Here is a 19,268-nt window from a genome sequence, read left to right on the forward strand (position 1 = left end):
TGTGGTTTTGGGAAAAATTATTTGTGTTGGGGGGAATGTTGTGGGGGTGGGGGGACTGAGTTGGGGGGTTATTTTCTAATTTTTTTTGTACATTTGGAACAGTGACAATAAATAAGCCCCCTTTAAACTGTCTTTTTTATAAGAGATGGGGAACCAAGGTTTTCTAGATCAGCACTGTCCAATAGAACTTTCTGCAATGTTAGGAATATTCTATAATCTTCATTGTCTAATACATGTAGCTACTGAGCATTTGAAATATGGCTAAGAACTATATTTTAAATTTTCATTGATTTAGTCACCCATAGAGGTAGTGGCTGCCATATTGGTCAGTGCTGCTGTAGACCAACTGGGTCCAGAGTTATCACCTGTAAATCCTTTCCAAATTTCATCACTTTCTATCCTTACATGTTAGGGCCTAGGCCCCTAGCCTGATGATTAGAGCAGGTGAGGGATTTTTCTTGTTGGGCTCTGTTTCTGGCCCTGCTCATACCGTAAGAATGGATTACTACTGACCCTTGCCATGCAGCTGAGCATGTTTATATTTCCCAAGGGCTAGTCTCTGCCCAAAACTGCCCTGGATAGGTGAGGCATCAGGTTGGGGTTCTATCCAAGTTGTTTCAGGAATTGCTGACATTGCTGGGTACAACTCTCTCCCCCAAACTCCAGGGTATGGCCCATTAATGGAACTGGGAAAGGCAGTATCATTCTGGGTTATGAATGAAGCATCCACTTTCTCCTGCAACAATGAGGAACAAAATGGATAGAAGTGATGTGATCTTTTGTTCAGATGAATTTCCCTCTTCTTGTGGGTATATCTAATTCTTATCTGCAGTTAAAGTTTTCAGTACTGGCTAATTACAGATAGGAGCCCTATCTGGGGATCCTCAACCTCTATGTTTTGAAAAAGAGATCTTTATTCCTATTGTAACCTCTAGCTGTCAGTTATAAAATGGATTTGATAGAGCCTTAATAGCTAAATATATATCTGAATCATCCTTAGTGCTTTGAAAAAGTAAAGATGCCTAACTATAACCTTGAAGGTTCTAATTCATATGACCTGGGCTGGGATCTGGGGATCTGATTTTTTAGAGCACCTAAGAAGTGATTCAGATAGACATACATGGGTAAGAACCACTGCCTTGGATTTAAAGAAAGCATATAAACTTGTAAAGAGGACACAGAAGCAAACAGTTTTCATTTTTCAGCCATGTTTGTAAAAGAATTCACTTTCAGTACATAGGGGAATAACCAAGCCCTTTCCCATTATATCCAGATGTATCACAAGTTATTTTAGCTTTGTTATCAAAAGTTCTCATTACTGTTTCTTTAGGGAGGCTACCAGTGCACAATTTTAATGTTCTCAAGGTAACTTGTCTTGGAAATGGTGTCATTTTTCAGGATTTGAACATGACTTGGCTGAACTAAAGATGAAGAAGCCAAGCCTCTACTACTCTTCCTAGTCATCTGGGCCTAGCTGTTGGAGTCTTGGGACTGTGCCCAAACTCTAAAAAGTAAAATACAGCAACAATGGAAGACCTTCAAGAATCTAGAAGAACTCTCGTACTTGCCACCATGGACTCAGCAATAAGAAGAGCAGACAGTTGCACTCTGTGTAGTTTATAGCTGTTTTGTTCCTTCATCTCTCTCTGAGCAGAGAGAGGGTAAAGAGCCCTCTGACAGTTTCAGCTGCCCCTGTTCTTTTCCTCAAACTCCAGGATGAGACCTTTAATGTGGGATAATTTCTGATGCAGGTACTCACAGCGACGCTTTTCTTCCCTATAACCTGGGTACCGCTGCAGAGAAAAAGCACCCATGTCAAAAAAAAAAAAAAAAAAAATACCATTTCTGCCTTCTTGCTACCATTCCCAGACCTTATCTTACCTTCCTGAACTTTTTATATTCCTGGACTATTTTTTCTTCCAGCATCTGAAACAAAGAAAATGCTAGCACCAACTTTAGCCTTGAGAAAAAAGCTCCAGCTTTCTTGAGAGAAGTGATTTCCAATCTCATTCTACCAAATGAGAGATTAATTTTTCTCTCAAAACTGACTTGTCACTTTGGTCACTGTATAGTCTTAAGGGCAATTAGCAGGGAGTATATAGGCAATAAAGCTAAAAAGCTAACCTGGGTCCAGTCCTTACCTTGTATTCTGGAGTTCCTCGCTGAACTCTCTTGATCTCAGCTCCCAGCTCTATGAACCTTTGGCTTGCAGCCCCAACACGAGCATGTAGGATGCGGTATTCAGTATAATCGGTCTCAAAGTCCTGCTCATAAGCATGTTGCTGCTCTGCACTGTGGATGGCCCTGTATTGCCTGCCAGGAGCAGAGAGCTGTCACCTTCAATTTCATTGCCCTGAAAGCTTCAGGCTTCCAGATCATATGCACAAGGTTTGATAAAATTGGAAGTAGGGGACTCACAGGAGATAATCTGGTACCTCTTCAGGGCTTGGGGATTCAGAATCTAGGAAGGAAACAAGATGACACAAAAGTGATTATATAGGCCTTTTTCCCACTAGGGCAGTTTAACCCTTTTCTCATTATCTCACCTGCTTGAACTGAGGGACTGTGTTCTAGCCTGGGGCCAATGTCTTCATCTTTATCTTCTTGCTCCCAATCTTCTCCCTCTTGTAGGTCCTGACTGGGCAGCACTTGTAGGGGACTTGGAGCTAAAGGGAGAGGTCTGAGCCTCTTTTCTTTTAGTCCTATACTGGTTGCAGGTGCTGGACGCTTCTGTTGGGGGTAAATGTCACATAAACAGTAAGCCAGAAGCCTAGTCTGCCCTACTCTTGAAAATTAATTTCATAGAATGAGCACTGGGAGCATCAAAATGAAGGCTCCTGATTTTAAAATTTTAGCCTGATTGGACAAAGATTTTTGAAAAGCCCTTGCTATTAGAACTTGCCTTATCCAAATGTTTCTGGCTCTCAGAGGAAGGCAGTGCCTGATCAGGTTTTCTGTTTGGAAGATGGGTCTGGTTTCTAGGATATTTGAAGGGGGAACAGGAGAGATGAAAACCAGGATCTCTTATTACAGCATTTAGAGTGGAGATTAGAAAGGAAGACAATATCCGGGCTTTCCAGGTTAGTCCCACCCTGCCCCAAGTACCTCACTTCCCAATGTGCCATGTGTTCCTTTGAGGATCCTGGGAGTGACTGTCCTTGGCTGCTTGCCAATGGATCTGACACCTGGCAGGGAAAGTGGCAGGGGCACTTGGCTCCCTGGGCTTCAGGCTTTGCCCCACCTTATTCCAACTACCTGCAGTTTCTGGCCTCACCTCTTGTAGTGCCATCTGTGGCTGTGAAACTGTGTCTTCTTCAGAATAGTCTCCTATGTTCTGCCAGCTGTCAGGATCTCTGGTACTGTCAGTCAGAATGTGTCTCCGAACTGAAGATGGGGCTGGGATAGAATCCATGGCAGCCCAAATAGTGAGGCGCTCCCTGAGTGGGCCCAGGCAGTGGAGGTGGTTAGGCCCAGATCTGGAAAGGGGTGGTGGAAAAATCCCAGGAGGGTGGAGAACTTTTAAGCACTTCTGAAATCAGCCTCCCCAACTTTGCACAAACCCTTTTTACCTGGTACCTGTTCCCCTTACCTGCCTAAGCGTTGGCACACAAGGTCCAAGCCACCTCCAGGGCCATCCTGGCCACACTGGGACACTGTGAAGGAGAAGAGGCAGGACCAGCCAGGGCCTGGGAACCTCAGATACTGAGGGCAAAAGGAGAACCATAAGCCCTATGAAGTCAGCCCCTCCCCTTCCTCCCATTGCCAACCTAAGCTTGACGATGGGTCCCACGGGGCTCGTTAGTACACCAGGTGCAGCTGGGCTTGAGTTCCCCAGGAGACTGAGACGTCAGTCTCCTTAACCGCAGCCTCCTGGGACCACCACCCTAGCAGCGCCCTCCGGTTCCACTCGGGGGTTCAGTTCTCGGAACTTCTTCAGACCGTGACTGCTCTCAGCCTCCTGCACGGACTGCACCTTCCCGGCCTCCACTTCTGTTCTCCCCGCACCCCACCTTTTTCACACAGTCCAGGCCCGCACTTACCCCTCGGTTGCCTTGGAAAGCGATCACTGGCCGAACCTGCGAGGAGAGCAGATGCGAACTGAGCGCAGGTGAAGTGGCATTCCCAGGATCCGGCGTCGGGTGCCGGGGGGGGGGGACCTGCCTTGCTGGCTTCACTTGGAGAAGTGGCGAGGTCGGAGCCTGCGGATGCCGCTTCCCATGCCCAGGTCCCTTCGCCAGGGTCACTGGCTGAGGCCCGAGATCCCGAGGGGTAGGGGCTAGGGAAGATGGGGATCCGGGTCGGCCGCACCTGTTGCCGCCGACACTCCTGCAGTGCCCGCAGAGCCGCGTCGTTCAGCCGGAGCATCAGGAGGCTGGTTCCGGCAGCGGGGGTGAAACAGAGCTGGAACTTCCCACTTAGAAGCTCCCGGGGTCCCTCCATGGCTGCGAGGCCGAACGCAAGCAGAACAAGGGCCACCAGCAGCTCTGCTGTGCGGGGCGAGGCTGGCACTCTTGGTAGCCCAGGTGGGCCCCGCCCTCCGCCAGGACCCACCCCTGGCCCCACCCCCAGCAGCGCCACCCCCGAGGTGTCCCTGCCGCGTGGGCGGCGCTTTGCTCCCCCAGACTTTTTTCTTAAAGATTTTATTTATTCATGAGAGAGAGAGGGAGACACGGAGAGACACAGGCAGAGAGAGAAGCAGGCTTCCTGCAAGGAGCCCATGTGGGACTTGATTCCAGATCCCGGGATCACGCCCTGAGCTGAAGGCAAGGCACTCAACCGCTGAGCCACCCAGTCGTCCCTCTCCCCGAGACTTCTTTGCAGACCCACCCCCATGGGTTTCTCGGATTGGCACCCACCGCTTTGGGCTCTCAGAAGGGGCTACCGCAGTTATGGGGAGGTCAACCTTAGACCCCTCATCCAGAATCCCCAGTTTTGCCTCAGTCTGCCCAGCTAACCTGAGTTTGGAGTTGCCTGTCTCTAAGTGAGGCTGAGTCTGCAACCTCTAGGGGGTTTTAGACACAGAGGGGCAGGAGAGGGCCTGATTGCTGGGCTGGCTCTGTAGATTGTGCCTCAGAGGCCGAGAACCCGCCAGGGGCCGCAGGATGGAGGACCCAAAGGAGTATTTCTGACGCCAACACCCGGTGCACCGCTTTTGCCTTTTCCCCACCTGCAGCACTGCTGCGGACCGAAGACGGTTTCTAACTGAGGCTAGAGAGAAAATCCCGCCCAGTGGGCGTCGTGGCAGCGGTGAAATTTAGCTGCCGCGGACCCCTCCCACCCCCACGGGAGGTATGGGTGATGACAGGATAGTTGCAGGGCAGAGGAGGGGGAGGACTCAGTCCCAGGTCACTGCTCCTGGCCTAGACAGGTGAGACTGGTGTGAAAGGGAACTGGTACACTCCCTCAGGAGGGCCAAGAGGTGCCACGAAGTTGTGAGACATTCTGGAGGTTCAGATTCTGGTGCATTGAGACCGTAGGAATATCAGGTTAGCCCTGGGGTCTCCACCTGTCCTTGTTCGGGTATGTTTTCTTTCTTTCTTTTCTTTTCTTTTTTTAAAAGATTTTATTTATTTATGATAGACATAGAGGGAGAGGCAGGCTCCATGCCGGGAGCCCGACACGGGACCGGATCCCGGGACTCCAGGATCAGCCCTGGGCCAAAGGCAGACGCCAAACCACCGAGCCACCCAGGGATCCCTCTTTTTTTTTTTTCAAGGATTTTATTTATTTATTCATGATAGACATAGGGAGAGAGAGAAGCAAGAGACACAGGCAGAGGGAGATGCAGGCTCCACGCCGGGAGTCCCACGTGGGACTCGATCCGGGACTCCAGGATCGCGCCCTGGGCTAAAGGCAGGCGCTGAACAGTTGAGCCACCCAGGGAACCCCCCTCGGGTATGTTTTCTAAGAGCCCTGAAGTTCTCTTGCCTAGCTAGGATCCCTGCTGAATCCCTGGACCTACATAATCCCAGGTGACCTTCATGCCTTCCCACTTCATATCAAATTACCTATACATTTGTCAAAACTCATCAAATAGTACACCTAAAATGTGTATATTTTAATGTATGTAAATTAGACCTCAGTTAAGGTTATTTTAAAAGTCTGTGCAGTAAATCTCCTACTCCAACAACAAAAACATTTACCTATCCATCTCCTTAGAGTTTTCTGCTTCTGTGGGTGACCCTTTGTTAATCTGATAAACAGTTCAGCAGTAGGTAAAGCTGATCTCCCAAGGTTCCTTTTCTTCTCAGATGACATCTGTGGACTTCTGTTGGATTTTCCTGGATCTATTTTTAAAAAATTTTTTTTTTATTTATTTATGATAGTCACAGAGAGAGAGAGAGAGAGAGAAGAAGAGAGAGAGAGAGACAGGCAGAGGGAGAAGCAGGCTCCATGCAACGGGAGCCTGACGTGGGATTCGATCCCGGGTCTCCAGGATCGTGCCCTGGGCCAAAGGCAGGCGCTAAACCGCTGCGCCACCCAGGAATCCCAAGGATTTTCCTGGATTTAAACTCAAAGGAGAGCCCAGAATGGTGAAAGTTTTTTTTTTTTAATTTTTATTTATTTATGATAGTCACAGAGAGAGAGCTAGAGAGCGAGAGGCAGAGACATAGGCAGAGGGAGAAGCAGGCTCCATGCATCCCGACGTGGGATTCGATTCCAGGTCTCCAGGATCACGCCATGGGCCAAAGGCAGGCGCCAAACCACTGCGCCACCCAGGGATCCCCTGGTGAAAATTTTTAGAGAAGGGGGAAGGAGCAGTGCTATAAGAGGAGGCGAGTGGGAAAGAGATTTGGGGAAGGGGGAAGGGAAGTAGGAGTCTAACATATGTTGGATGTCTATTGTGTGTCAAAATCTTTGCATGTTATTTAATCCCTAAAATAACTTTAGGTATTATCATCCACATTTTTCATTCATTCATTCATTCAACAAATATTTATTGAGCACTTACTCTGTGCCAGACATCATACTATATCCTTAGGACACATCAACTAGCAGAGTTCTTGCTCTGGAGACATTACATTCTTTTTTAAGTAGGCTCCATGCCCAGCGTAGAGCTCAGTGAGGGACTTGAACTTACGACCCTGAGATCAAAACCTAAGCTGAAAAAAAAAAAAAAAAAAAAACCTAAGCTGAGGGCAGCCCGGGTGGCTCAGCACCTTCAGCCCAGGGCCTAATCCTGGAGACCTGGGATTGAGTCCCAAGTCGGGCTCCCTGCATGGGGCCTGCTTCTCCCTCTGCCTGTGTCTCTGCCTCTCTCTCTCTCTGTCTCTCATAAATAAATAAAATCTTTAAAAAAAACAAAAACAAAAAAACCTGAGCTGACATCAAGAGTCAGTCAATTAACTGACTGAACCACCCACATTCTCCCTGGAGAGCTTCTATTCTAGAGGGGAAGGAGACACTATAAACAAACCTGAGAAATAAAAATATAATGTATGTTAAAAGATGGTAAGTGCAATAGCAAAAAGAAAAAATAGATCGTAAGAGAGTGTGGAAGTGGAGAAGGAGGAAGTAGAAGAGGATGGAGAAGGTTGACTATACATTAAGTGATAAGAGAAGGCCTTATGGAAAATATGAAATTTGAGCAATGCCCTAAAGGAGGTGAGGAGATTGGCTAAGCTACATAGTTGGAGGAAATGCTTTCTAGGCAGAGGGACTAGCTACTGCAAACTCTGAGTCACAAGTGTGCCTGGAGTGTTTGAGGAAAAGTTGAGGCCTATGTAACTGGACCAAAATAAGTAAAGGGGATAGTAGTAAGAGGTGTAGTCAAAAAAGTAAGGAGCAGGGGCAGACAGAGCAGGTGCTGGAGAGCCTTGTGGGCTATTAGAAGGACTTTGGCTTTTACTTTGGGTGAAATGGGGAGTACTGCCAAGATTTTGAGAGGAGGAATAATATGAAATCACGTCTTTTCAAAGGATCACTCTAGTTGCCGAGTTAAGTGCAGACTGTAAAGGGACAAGGATAAAAGCAGTATGACCTGTTGGTAGGCTGTTGCAATAATTTGAGCTAGAAATGGTAGCAGCTTGCGGATGAGGTGGGAGAAGGGACAAGGTTCTCATTATTTTGAGTGTTGAGCTGCCAGAATTTGCTGATGGGTTGAATGTGGCATGTGAGAGAGAAATGGCGTCAAGGATGACTCTATGCTTTTTGGCTAGAACAACTAGAAGGATGAAGTTGTCATCAGCTGAGGTAGGGAAGATGGCAGGTGGAACAGGGTTACTTCTGAACTTGTCTATTAGAATCCACATGGGGATGTGGAGGAGGCAGTTAGAGATGGTGAAAGATGTCTGGTCTAGAGATGTAATAAACTTGATAGTACTAAACATATAGATGGAATTTTAAGTTTTGAGACTAGTTGAGATTGCCCAAGAAGATAAAGAAGAATTTAAAGGGTTATACCCTGGGATAGTCCAATCTCTAGAAGGAAGTCAGGGGGAAGAAAAGCAAAGCCAATTGAAAGGAGAAGGCCAGTGGGGTAGGAGGAACACCAAGAGACTGTGCTGTCCCAAGTGAAAACAATATTGCAAGGAGCTAGGGGTTGATCAACTATGTCATATGCTGTCAACAGGCCAAGTAAAATGAAGATTAAGAATTGACCACTGTGGGGTACCTGGGTGGCTCAGTTGGTTGAGCCTCTGCCTCAGGTCATGATCCCAGGGTCCTGGGATTGAGCCTGCTTCTCCCTCTCCCTCTGCCACTCCCCCTGCTTGTGCTCTCTCTCTCTCTCTCAAATAAATAAAATTTTTAAAAATTGACCATTGTAATGAAAATGTTCTAAAATTGACAGTGGTGTGTTGGTTGCACATATCTGTGGATATACTGTCTATTCAGATCCCCTGCCTATTTTTTTTAATCAAGTTGGTTTTTTATTGTTGTACTCTTTGTTCTTTATATAAAATATAATTTTATATATTAATCCCTGGTCTGATATATTATTTGCAGAAATCTCCCATTCAGTAAATTGCCTTTTCATTTTGATGATGTTTCTTTCAATGTGCAGAAGCATTTTTATTTATTTATTTATTTTTAAAATTTTATTTATTTATGATAGTCACAGAGAGAGAGAGAGAGAGAGAGGCAGAGACACAGGCAGAGGGAGAAGCAGGCTCCATGCACCGGGAGCCCGATGTGGGATTCGATCCTGGGTCTCCAGGATCGCGCCGTAGGCCAAAGGCAGGCGCCAAACCGCTGTGCCACCTAGGGATCCCCAGAAGCATTTTTAATTTGAAGTCATCTTCTTTATTTTTGTGTTGGTTTTCCTTGCCTTTTATTTTTTTAAGATTTTATTTATTTACTTATGAGAGACACAGAGACAGAGGCAGAGACATAGGCAGATGGAGAAGCAGGCTCCTCGCAGGGAGCCTGATGTCAGACTTGATCCCGGGATCATGCCCTGAGGCAAAGGCGGAAGGAAGCTCAACCACTGAGCCACCCAGGCGTCCCCCACTTGCCTTTTAAGTCTGATCCACAAAATTGTTGCTAAGACCAAAGTCAGGTTGCTTACTGCCTATGTTTTCTTCTAGGAATTTAATGATTGCAGGTATAATATTCAATTATTTAATCTATTTTGAGTTAGTTTTTGTGTATGGTGTAAGATAGTGATCCAGTTTTTCCAATACCATACTTTGAAGAGACTGTCCTTTCACCATAGTATGTTCTTGGCTCTTTTGTCATGCATTAATTGACCATATGTATGTGGGTTTAATTCAGGGCTCTCAATTCTGTTCCATTGATCTGTGTGTCTGTTTTTGTGTCATTATCATACTTTTTTTTATATATATATAAACATAGCTTTGTAGTTTGAAATCAGAGAGCTGACACCTCCAGCTTTGTTCTTCTTTCTCAAGATTTCTTTGGCTATTTGGGATCTTTTGTGATTCCATACTACATTTAAGATTATTTCTAAACTTGTTCTGTGAAAAACACCATTGGAATTTTGATAGGGATTGCATTGAATCTGTACTTTGGGTGGTACAGAAATTTTAACAATATAATTCTTCTAATCTATGAGCACAAAGTATCTATTTGTATCTTCTTCAATTTCTCTCATCAGTGTCTTATAGTTCTCACTGTAAGGTCTTTTATCTCTTTGGTTAAATTTATGCCTGGTTATTTTTTTATGCAATTGTTAATGGGATTGTTTTATTAATTTCTTTCTGATAATTCACTATTAGTATATAGAAACACTATGGATTTCTGTATGTTGATTTTGTATCCTGTTTACTGAAGTCACTTATTCTAACATTTTTTGGTAGAATCTTTTGAGTTTTTTATATATAGCATCATGTAATCTGAAAGTAGTGATAGTTTTATTTCTTCCTTTCCAATTTGGATGACTTTTATTTACTTTTCTTGCCTAATGTCTGTGTCTAGGACTTCCAATACTATGTTGAATAAAAATGATGGGGTACCTGGGTGGCTCAGTGTTTGAGGGTCTGCCTCAGGGCATGATCCCAGGGATCAAATCCCACATCGGGCTCCCCAAAGAGAGCCTGCCTCTCCCTCTGCCTATGTCTCTGCCTCTCTCTGTGTGTCTCTCATGAATAAATAAAATCTTAGAAAACAAAAAAAGAATAAAGGTGGTAAGAGTGGGCATCCTTGTCTTGTTCCTGTTCTTAAAGAAAAGCTTTCAGCTTTCTACCATTGAGTATGATGTTTACTGTGGGTTTGTGATATATGGCCTTTATTAAGATTTTATTTATTGATTTATTCATGAGACACACACACACACACACACACAGAGGCAGAGACACAGGCAGAGGGAGAAGCAGGCTCCATGCAGGGAGCCCGATGTGGGACTCAATCCCAGGTCTCCAGGATCACGCCTGGGGCCAAAGGTGGCACTAAATCGCTGAGCCACCTGCCGGCTGCCCTCTAGTGTGTTTCTTAAGGCCAATGTTTTCTTATTAATTTTCTGCTTCAATAATCTATCCATTGATGTAAGTGGGGTGGTGAAGTCCCTTACGATTATTGTATTGCTGTCAATTTCTTCCTTTAGATCCACTAATATTTGCTTTTTAAAAAAATTTTATTTATTTATTAATCAGAGACACAGAGAGAGGCAGAGACACAGGCAGAGGGAGAAGCAGGCTCCATGCAGAGAGCCCAATGTGGGACTCAATCCTGGGTCTCCAGAATCATGCCCTGGGCCAAAGGAAGGTGCCAAACCACTGAGCCACCCAGGCTGCCCTAATATTTGCTTTCTATATCTTGGTGCTTCTATGTTGGGTGCATATACATTGATAAACGTTATGTCTTCTTGTTGTATTGGCCCTTTTTTCATTATGTAATGTCCTGCATTGTTTACTGCAGTCTTTGTTTTAAAGGCTATTTTGTCTACTGTGAATATTTCTACCCTGGCTTCCCCCCACCCCCACTTCCATTTACATGGGATATCTTTCCCCATCTCTTCACTTTCAGTCTGTGTCCTTACTTCTGAGGTAAGTCTCTTATAGACAGAATATAGTTAGATTTTGTTTTTTATCCACTCAGCTACTTTAAGTTTTTTTTAAAAAATTAATTTATGTTAGAGAGTGGGGAGAGGAGAGAGAGACACAGAGAAACCTAAGAAGATGTTACAATGAGTGTGGAGCCTGAGGTGGGCTCAATCTCATGACCCGGAGAACAGACCCTGAACTGAAACCAAGAGTCAGACACCTAACTGATTTTTCCGCCCAGGTACTCCTCAGCCACTTTAATTTTGAACACGTTCCAAAACTTTACATTTTCTTTGTCCCCTCACCATATTTTATATTTTTGATCTCATATTTTACATCTTTTATGCATCCCTTAACCAGGTAGTGTGGTTTTAATTTCGTTATTTTTGTCTTATTTTGAAGATGTGTTTATTTTTTTTTTTTTTAGAAAGAGTGCACATGGGGAGAGGTGCAGGGGGAGAAGGAGAGAGTCTTAAGCAGACTCTGCACCGAGTGCAGAGCCCAACATGGGGCTTGATCTCACGAGTCTGATACTGCAGCCTGAGCCAAAACCAAGAGTCAGAAAGTTAACTGACTGTCCCACAGGTGTAACCTACTATTTTTGTCTTTTAAACACCATACTTGCTAAATAAGTGATTGATCCACTATGTTTACTATATATCTACCTTTTCCAGGGATTTTTACTTTTGCATATTGTCTTTGTTATTGATTAGTGCAATTTCTTTTCAGTTTAAATAAGTCCCTTTAACATCTCTTGTAAGTTTAGTGGTGATGAATTCCTTTACCTTTTGCTTATTGGAGAACTTTTAATTACTCTGTCAATTCTGAATGATAACTTTATGAGGTAAAGAATTCTTGGTTGGAAGTTTTTATCCTTACACTATTTTGAATATTTCATGCTATTCTCTTCTGGCTTGCCAAGTTTCTGCTGAAAAATCTGCTGATATAGCTTTATGGAGTTTCCTTTGTATGTAATAAGTTGTTTTGTTCTTGTTGCTTTTAGGATTCACTCTTTAACTTTTGTCATTTTTTTTAAAGATTTTGGGATCCCTGGGTAGCGCAGCGGTTTGGCGCCTGCCTTTGGCACCAGGGCGCGATCCTGGAGTCCCGGGATCGAATCCCACGTCGGGCTCCCGGTGCATGGAGCCTGCTTCTCCCTCTGCCTGTGTCTCTGCCTCTCTCTCTCTCTGTGTGACTATCATAAATAAATAAAATTTAAAAAAAAGATTTTATTTATTCATTCATGAGAGACAGAGAGAGAGAGAGAGGCAGAGACATAGGCAAAGGGAGAGGCAGGCTCCAAGCAGGGAGCCCGATGTGGGACTCGATCCCGGGACTCCAGGATCATGCCCCAGGCCAAAGGCAGGCGCTAAACCACTGAGCCACCCAGGGATCCCCTAACTTTTGTCATTTTAATCATATCTCGGTGTATCTTTATCTTTTTTGAGATTCTTTGGTTTCCTGGACCTGTATGTCTGTTTCCTTCACTGGATTAGGTAAAATTTCAGCCATTATTTTTTCAAATAAGTTTACTGGTTCTTTCACTTATTCTTCTTCTTCTGAGACACTTATTATGCAAATGTTATTCTGCTTGATGTTGTCTGAAAGGTTCCTTAAGTTACCTTAATTTTTAAAAATCCTTTTTTCTTTTTGCTGCTCAGTCTGGGTGAGTTCTATGGCTTTGCATTTCAGCTCATTTGACCCAGTTTTCAGCTTTATCCAGTCTGCTATGAACTCTAGTGTATTTTTTAATGCAATTATTATATTCTTCAGCTCTGTGACTTGTTTGAAACTTTTTTCCTTTAATCTTTTAAAAAACTTTATTGAGATATAATTGAGATAACCAACCACAGAATCAGAAAAAGGTGGTTACCAGTGCCCTATGTATTTGACTACTCTAGATACCCTATAAGTGGGATCATAATGCTCTCAAGATTTATCTATGTTGCAGCATGTATCAGAAATTCTTTCCTTTTTAAGGCAGAATAAGATTCTATTTTATATATATACACCACATTTTCCTTGTCCATTCATCTGTCAATGGACACTTTGGTTACTTTCACCTTCTGGCTATTGTGAATTAACAATACCATGAAAATGGGAATACAATTTTGTGGTGTATTTTTATTTTATTTATTATTATTTTTAAAGATTTTATTTACTTATTCATGAGAGACACAGAGAGAGGCAGAGACAGGAGAAGCAGGCTCCATGCAAGGAGCCCAATATGGACTCGATCCCAGGACTCTGGGATCATACCCTAAACCGAAGGCAGATGCTCAACTGCTGAGCCACTCAGGCATCCCTGTGGGTATTTTTTTTTTTCCTGTGGGTATATTTTTAAAAACGTACTTTAAAACTTTATTCTGTGGGTACCTGTGTGGCTCAGCCAATTAAGGGTCTACCTTTGGCTCAGCTCACGATCCCAAAGGTCCTGAGCTCCCTGCTGAACAGGGAGCCTGCTTCTTCCTCTCCCTCTGCCTGCCACTGCCCTTGTTTGTGTTCTCTGTCAAATAAAATCTAAAAAATATTTTTTTAATTAAAAAAAAAACCCACATTATTCTGAGAAACTATCTATGGTCTTTACTAGACTTCCAAAGAAGTCCATGGCACATAAGAGTCCCAGTGAATGGTCTGGCTTGGATTTGAACTCAGGCCACTATCTCTAGAACCTATGTTTTTTCCACACTCATAAGGTCACGTCACATCACCAGCCCATATTCTTCTACATAAAGAAAAGTTCTGTATCAAGGTATACGGAAGAGGGAGAAGAAGACATTTTCTAAATGTGCATGTGGCCCTGTTTCTACATTGTTTTAGGTCTTCTCACCCCTCTCCCTGCCCCCACCATTCTGCTTATCAACACATGATTTGGACCTGGGAATCCTGTCCAATGGACACCGGTATGTTTCTCTCCTACCAGAGTCTGCTGGGTCTGTAGCCCTCTGGCTCTGAAGTGTTATTCTGCATTGAGAGGGCTCACTTTATTGAGAATCATATGTTCTCCCAGGGTATCAATATTGCTGTATTGATGGTATTCTTTATTTATTTACTTTTTAAAATATTTTATTTATTTATTCATGAGAGAGAGAGAGAGAGAGAGAGAGAGAGAGAGAGAGAGAGGCAGAGACATAGGCAGAGGGAGAAGCAGGCTCCATGCAGGGAGCTGACGCGGGACTTGATCCCGGGTCTCCAGGATCATACCCCAGGCTGAAGGTAGCGCTAAACCACTGAGCCACCTGGGTTGCCTGATGGTATTCTTTAATATATGACCCCAGAGGCACCTGGGTGGCTCAGTTAGTTAAGCATCTCCCATCAGCTCAGGTCATGATCCCTGGGTCCTGGGATCAAGTCCCATATCAGGTTCCCTGCTTACTCTGCAGGCAGCCTGCTTCTCCCTCTCTCTCTGCCTGATGCTCCCCCTGCTTGTGTTGTCAAATAAATAAAATCTTAAAAAAAAATAGATGACCCCCAGCACAAGACCTTGAAATCCTGTCTTAGTATAGCAGGAGGAGGGCCATACTGTTTTCCAGCAGGGAGTAGCCTAGACTCTGTTATCTATTAGCTCCTTTCCTTTGAACTTCTGCCCAAAGTGCTGAGGGAGAACTAGGAAGGGAACACTTGAAGGGAATAAATTGCTATAGTAGAGATGGTTGACAGGACTGTGCAGTAGTTGAGTTTTAGTATGCAGGGAGTAGGCAAGAGCGAGTGGGAAGCAGAGAAGAAAATTGGAAATGGGAAGGGGCTGTAGACGATCAGGAAACTTGCTTATCCTCCTGGGGTCTGTCAAAGCAGAGAAGAAACAGAATTTATGTATGAATAAGGGAAACACAATTCAGCTGAACCATGGGAGAAGCAGCGGTATCTGGAGGAGGTGCTGATCTGAGCGCCTGGTTTTGTTTACAAGATGTTAACAGAGGTAGGTCAGACAGAGAGGAGGTGTTCAGTGGACGCAAGAAGCCATTCAGGAATACCAGTGTTGAGGGATGAGACATTATGACCCAACCCAGGCGAAGCTCCAGGTGAAAGTGAAAAGTACCTTAGTTCTCCTCCTCAGCCATTTCCTGGTCCATATTAGTAGCTCTTCAAGAATGGAGACCTCATCTGGCCCTGGGTCTCCCAGAAATTAGAACCTGTTTCCAATGCAAAGCCACCTTCCCTATGGGGATAAACTTAGCCAGACTTTTTTATGGATTCTTCCCCTTTCCTATGTACACTAGTCTATGGATATGCTCCCAGAGATGATGATTCTTTTCTTTCTTGTCAACACTTTCCTCTCTCAACTCAGACATATTTCCCACTGGGAGTAGGGGCCACAGATGAGAGAGATGCTTCTCTGACAGCTAATGACATGTAAATGAAGAGCTCCTAAGAGATCAATACCTAGATTTCTCATTCTACTCTCTCCTCCTAGGCTATTTCATTTGAAACCATGGTTGGGTTTTTAACTTAGTATTTATTTGTTTTTATGGAAGTTATACATGAACATACAAGTTCTATACAAGACATGAAAAACAGAACTATTATTCCACTTGGTTTCCCAATGCTTAAAGGAAGTTACAACTCCTTTAGCTGCTTCTTCCTGCATTTGTTGCTTTTTAAAAAATATATCATTTTTAGATTTTTAAATTTCTGGTATTAGCCACTTACTTCTATTTTAAAAATGAGGACTTAACTCTCTTATCCTTCCCATAAATATACATGCACTTTCTCTCTCCATCCTCCTAATGTCGTGTTACTTTAGTTAGATCAATACTGTTTACGTTGGGACGCCTGGGTGGCTTAGTGGTTGAGCCTCTTCCTTCGGCTCAGGGCGTGATGCTGGAGACCCAGGATCGAGTCCCACATCGGGCTCCTTGCATAGAGCCTGCTTCTCCCTCTGTCTGTGTCTCTGTCTCTGTGTCTTTCATGGATAAAGAAATAAAAAAAAAAAAAATCTTTAAAAAAAATACCGTTTACGTTTTATGAGTGTGTAAATGTTATTTACAAGCTGTGTCATTAGTGGCTGTTTACATTTCCTCTCTTATATGCTTCTCCCTAAACTAATAATCTGTTTTTTTTTTTTACTTAGTTGTTTACTTATTATCAATTTTTATGCTGTCTTCTAAAAGTAAAAATTTCTCAATATATTAAAATATAGTCAGATAATCTATCAGTTTTACCAGTTTCCATTTTTTTCCTTGGATATATGCCTCCAGAGCCTTTCATCCTCCTGCTCTAATCTGAAATGGTTGCTCTCTAAGCTTCCTGAAAAGCTATCATCCTGGGATCTCTGCTCACCAGCAGCCTGAGGATTCTCTTTACTTACCTCCTATGTTGGATACTCTTTTTCCTGGATCCTATGACTTTTTTTCTTGGCTTACTCCTAATTTTAGTAAGTACATCTTCAATATCTTTTAGAAAATGCTACATGGTAGGTAAGTCTTTTTAGACTCTGTATGTCTTTATTCTCATAATTGATAGCTGAGTGAAAACATCTAGGTTGTTAATTTTCTTCAATTATTTGGTAACATTGCTCCATTGTCTTCTGGCTTACAGTATGGCTACTGACAAATCTGAAGTCATTCTGATTCTTCATCCTTTATATGTGTTCTATGTTGTGTCTTGGGAGGCTTTAGGATCTTCTTTTTGACTCCAGTGTTCTAATATGTGGTGGGGTAAATCTATTCTTATTCCTTGTGCTGGACACTCAGTGGGTCCCCTTCATTTTTGTTTTACTTTCCTCTCATTCTGAAATTCATATAATTCAGATGTTGGACCTCTTGGATGGATTCTCTAATTTTCCTATTTTTTCCTTTCCTATTATCCACCACTATCTTTTTTGTCCAACTTTCTGTAATATTTTTTTAACTTTTACCTTCCAACTCTTCTATTTTTTTCTTTCAGCTATCATAGTTTTAATTTCAAAAAGCTCTTTATTATTCTCTGAATGTTTTTTCTATAGCTCCCCTGTTTTTGTTCAATATCCTCTTCATCTTTAAGGATACTAATTATAGTGTCCCTCACACTTTATTTTGTTCCTACAATTGTTTCTGTATCCTTGGAGACCTTATTTTCTGTTTTGTTTTGTCCTAATTTTATATTGAGTGTTTTCTCAAATGCTTGATGATCCTTGGGTATCCTCTAATCTCTACAAGGAAAGCACTGAAAAGCTGACTAGAAGCTTGGTATGCATGGGGAGGCCTGGTTGTACTTTAGGATAATCTGATTCCATCATTTAATTATGTGACCCCTTATATGCATCTAATTATCCAAGCTTCTTCCACTTCAAGCCTTAGCATATGTTGCTTCTGTTGCTTGTGTATTGATTAAAATGTATGTGGCTAAAGTAACAGAAATATGACTCAAGGCAGCTTACACAAAATATATGGTATTCATAGTAGGAAGCTCAGGGGTAGAACAGATGTTACAGTTGATATATCCAGTGGCACATAATAGATATATACTTAATATTTGATGATGAAATGAATGAACTCAGGAATAAATAGTATCTTCCTTTCTCAGAGTCTCCAAACTATATTTTGAAGCCACACACTGCAATTTCTGTTGCTACCATTGCAGCTCAAGTAGCTGTCTTCTCTCTTTTATGTAATGGACATCTTTTATCTATCTACATTTTCCTTCCTAGGGGAGCAAATTACCTTTCTTTGATAGGTAATATGTTCCTTTACCATACGAATCATGTGTTTCTGGTGGGGCTGTTTATATCCTGCCATTATATCCTGCCCCATTCCTACCTCCCTACCATAAGGGTAGATACACAACCTATCAGAGCCCTATCTTGCAATTTTAAAAACTAAAACTAAGTAAAGAGATTCAGACCTTCTCTCTTGGGAAGCTGTGAGATGTGACGGCAGGTATCATAGGTGGTCAATTCTGTCATGTCAAGAGATCTGGGACTCAGAAGATGAAGCAAAGAGACATGGAAGCATTCTCTGTTACCTTACGGCTCTTGATGAGCTAGTCTGAGGGAGCAGGGCCTTAGGGCCTTCACACATGCTATCCACTCTCCTGAAATGTTCTGCCTATCTTCTCTTGGCCTGGCTGACTCATCTTTTTGTCTCAGCTCAAATTGCTTCACATCCTTAATCAAAGTTAAGGTCTATAGGTATACTCCCTTCACAGAACTAGCAGTACTATGATTTCTTACCAGGACAGGTAGAAGAACTGTTCACAGTCTTCATTCAGATTACACTGAGACCTGTTTTGATGGGTAGGTGCTTATGCTGTGTACCCTGTTTAATATTTTGAATATCATCCTTGCATAGAATCCGTTATTTTCTTTCAAAGCAATTATCACAATTTGCATATCTATACAAGCTGTTTCCTGTCTACATTATCTGTTCTATGAGATTTTTTTTTCCTGTCACTTTATACCTAATGCCTAAACAATAGTTGGCACATAGCTAGTGCACAACATAAAATGTGGTGAAAGAATGACTGAATGTTGGGGATCCCTGGGTGGCTCAGCGGTTTGGTGCCTGCCTTTGGCCCAGGACATGATCCTGGAGTCCTGGGATCGAGTCCCACATCAGGCTCTCTGCATGGAACCTGTTTCTCCCTCTGTCTGTGTCTCTGCCTCTCTCTCTCTCATGAATAAATAAAATCTTAAAAAAAAAAAAAGAATGACTGAATGTTTTTGGCAACTCCTGGAATAATTAGACTGGAGGGGTGTAGCAACCAGCCCAGGTTCTGCTAGGATTGGAAATAGACTCTTGGTCATGGGAGTAAGGAGGGGTGAGTTGATAAGAGGAAACTGGTTTAAGGCTGTTCTACTCTCACCTACCTGAGATGCTGGAGTTCATAAGGAGGTAGCAGGAGCCAAAG

At 43.1% G+C, this 19,268-nt stretch overlaps 1 protein-coding gene across 1 annotated transcript; it reads right to left on the reverse strand.

Moving 5' to 3' along the window:
- Positions 1–1,191: 1,191 nt before the first annotated feature.
- On the reverse strand, positions 1,192–4,531 carry ELL3 (elongation factor for RNA polymerase II 3). The gene is made up of 11 exons (XM_038580269.1): positions 4,309–4,531; positions 4,041–4,076; positions 3,590–3,702; positions 3,275–3,476; positions 3,106–3,185; positions 2,903–2,978; positions 2,547–2,730; positions 2,419–2,461; positions 2,142–2,313; positions 1,882–1,926; positions 1,192–1,793 (listed from the first exon to the last, which is right to left on the reverse strand). Exons 1-11 carry the CDS (start codon positions 4,438–4,440, stop codon positions 1,683–1,685), a joined length of 1,194 nt encoding a protein of 397 aa, XP_038436197.1. The 5' UTR covers positions 4,441–4,531; the 3' UTR covers positions 1,192–1,682.
- Positions 4,532–19,268: the final 14,737 nt, after the last annotated feature.

Source organism: Canis lupus, chromosome 30, assembly GCF_011100685.1.
Source record: "Canis lupus familiaris isolate Mischka breed German Shepherd chromosome 30, alternate assembly UU_Cfam_GSD_1.0, whole genome shotgun sequence".
In the NCBI taxonomy this organism is placed as follows: domain Eukaryota; kingdom Metazoa; phylum Chordata; class Mammalia; order Carnivora; family Canidae; genus Canis; species Canis lupus.